This window comes from Ananas comosus, linkage group 11, assembly GCF_001540865.1.
Source record: "Ananas comosus cultivar F153 linkage group 11, ASM154086v1, whole genome shotgun sequence".
NCBI classification, from domain to species: Eukaryota; Viridiplantae; Streptophyta; class Magnoliopsida; order Poales; family Bromeliaceae; genus Ananas; species Ananas comosus.
In genome coordinates, this window is record NC_033631.1 from 8,114,711 (window position 1) to 8,117,231 (window position 2,521).

Consider the following 2,521-nt stretch of genomic DNA (forward strand, 5'->3'; position numbering starts at 1 on the left):
TTCAAATCCCAAGATTTTAAAAATATTTTACTAATTCGAGTATATTTAAAAGATCTAAACCATATTCCTAATTTTTAGAGATTTATTCCATATAATAAATTGTAAAAATCTTTACAAAAACGACTAAAACAAATTAACAAGTAAAATAATTTCGAAAATTAGAAAAAAGTTAAAATCTAAACGAATAGATCCTATAGAGTAAAATGTTTTGAGCAGAATAAATTATTCGGGTCAAAGTTAGCTGTGTTTCGCAAAATATACCGGATAAAATGCTTATCCCTTGATTATTTTGTTATCATCGAATTTTCAAGTGGCAAGAGGGTTAAGATGAGATGGAACAGAGAGGCCATAAAATAAATAAGCAATGCGTTGATATACCGATACATTGGCGTTGATGCAGATACATAGGATGAGAAGAACAGTGTCTATCAAACGTAGGATGAGCATGAGAACCAGTAAAACACTGATGATGTTCCATCCTCGATCTTAAGTCTCCATAGCAGTTGCAGCAAACTCATCTTCATTAGAGGCAACGTCCTCGCAAGAATCGACCTGTTTTCGAATATATTTCATTCCGATCATTTTTGGTTTTAAAGGGGCCGTAAGTAGGGCCGGGCGCGAACAAGCTCATGTTCAGCTTGAATTGAGTTTGAGGTCGATTGAACACGAGTCAGAATCAGCTCGCTCGTGTTCGACTCGATATAACTTGAATATTTATATATATTACAAATCTCTACGATTTGGTAGGACCGACAATGCAGCTCGCTGGTAATGAGCAAGCTCATGTTCGGCTTGAATTAAGCTTGAGATCAATTAAACACAAGTCGGGATTAATTCGCTCGTGTTCTGACTCGATATAACTTGAATATTTATATATTTTACAAATTTCTACGATTTGGATTTAGGCCAAAACCAAGTATAAAAGAGAACTATAGTTCTAATTATTAGATCAACATTCTAATTTTCTACTTTTTTTTAAAAAAGAAATTTCACCTGGTAATAGGATTGACAAGTTAATTTGCTAAATATAATCCGTGCCGATGGACACTTAAAAATATGGATTAAAAAATCTTTCATCTTACTAACACTATCAAACTTAATAATTTATGGAACAATTTACTCAAATTTTATAATTATATTGTAAAAGGTTTTATAATTGAATTCTACGATCATTTCAAATAGCTGAACCTACAGAAAATAATAACAAACAAATTATAAAAAGAGAAAATTAATATAATTTTTTAATGCAGCAGAGAAATTGAAACAAGCACTAAAATGCAATGAGATTTTTTATAATGATTTAGCCGTACTTTTGAATGGGTGAACTTCGTTCGATTCCCCAATTTTTTTTAAAAAAAAAAGAAAAAGAAAAAAAGAAAAGAGAATTGTAGAAGGGTGAGTGGTGAGGGAGGGATTTTTGGGGTGATTTTACCTGGAGGTCGTCCCAGCCGAGGACGCGGCGCACGACGCTCCCGAAGGCGCGGTGCGCGCGCCGCGCCCGCGTCTGCGCGACCGCGGCGGCGTGCTGCACCAGCGCGGCGCAGCCCCCGAATCGCTTCCCCGCCCGCGCCCCGACCCCCTCGCACACCAGGCACCGGAACTCCCCCCGCGCCCACTCCCTCTCGTAGTACTCCCTCAACTCCCCGTCCCGCGCGAACAGTCCCTTGAAGAACCCGCGCGCCGCGCCACCCCCGATCGCATCCCCCTCCCCCTCCTCCTCCTCCGAGTCATCGTCCTCGCCGTTCCATTCGGCGAAGAAGGCCCGCGAAGCCCTAAGCGCGCCTGCGTGCGCCGCGGCGGAGGGAGCAGGCACCGCCACCGCCGCCGCCGACGCCGCGGCGGCGGCGGGCCATGCGGTGGTGGGGGTGGGCGGGGAGGAGGGGGTGGGATCGCACGGCCATGGGAGATCGGAGACGGTTGGATCGGGGGGAAGGGACGGTGGGGGGTGGTCGAGGAGGGTTTGGAGCCGCTGTTGTCGCTTGCGCTCCTTTCGCCTCCGCCTCTCCTCTCGCTTGAAGGCGGTGGATTTGGAGGGGCGGAGGCGAGGGTTAGGGTTAGGGTTAGGGTTAGGGTTTTGGTGGGGAGAGGTGAGGAGAGGAGGGGGGGATTCGCGGAGTCGGAGTCGCTGGAGGGCGGGAGTTAGATTCTGCGTCTCCATCCTAATTCCTAACGGCCGGGCGCAGGAGCGGGGAAAGGAACAGAGCAGGTAAGTGCCTTCCTTTGTCGTGATTATGCTGAGGATCAGTGAAGTGGGTTTAACTTCACTAGTTGCCCTCAACTTTTGAAAAGATTTTCGTGTATAATTGTAAGCGATGGTTCGAACGATGTCACTAAAATAAAGGGTTAATTTTATATAGTTTTGCTGTAAATATAATAAATAATAAATATATTTTTATAAAATTTAATTTTTGTATATTGTTTGTTTTTAAATATGTCCCTCTGATTTGTTACCGTTAGATAGCCGTTAAAAAACTGTTTATATTTTCAATTTTGCTATCACAAATATATTCCTTAAAAAATC

At 43.2% G+C, this 2,521-nt stretch overlaps 1 protein-coding gene across 1 annotated transcript; it reads right to left on the reverse strand.

The window, feature by feature from the left end:
• On the reverse strand, nucleotides 257–2,277 carry LOC109717208. The gene is made up of 2 exons (XM_020242879.1): nucleotides 1,433–2,277; nucleotides 257–552 (listed from the first exon to the last, which is right to left on the reverse strand). The coding sequence occupies exons 1-2, from the start codon at nucleotides 2,156–2,158 to the stop codon at nucleotides 487–489; spliced, it is 792 nt and encodes a 263-aa protein (XP_020098468.1). The 5' UTR covers nucleotides 2,159–2,277; the 3' UTR covers nucleotides 257–486.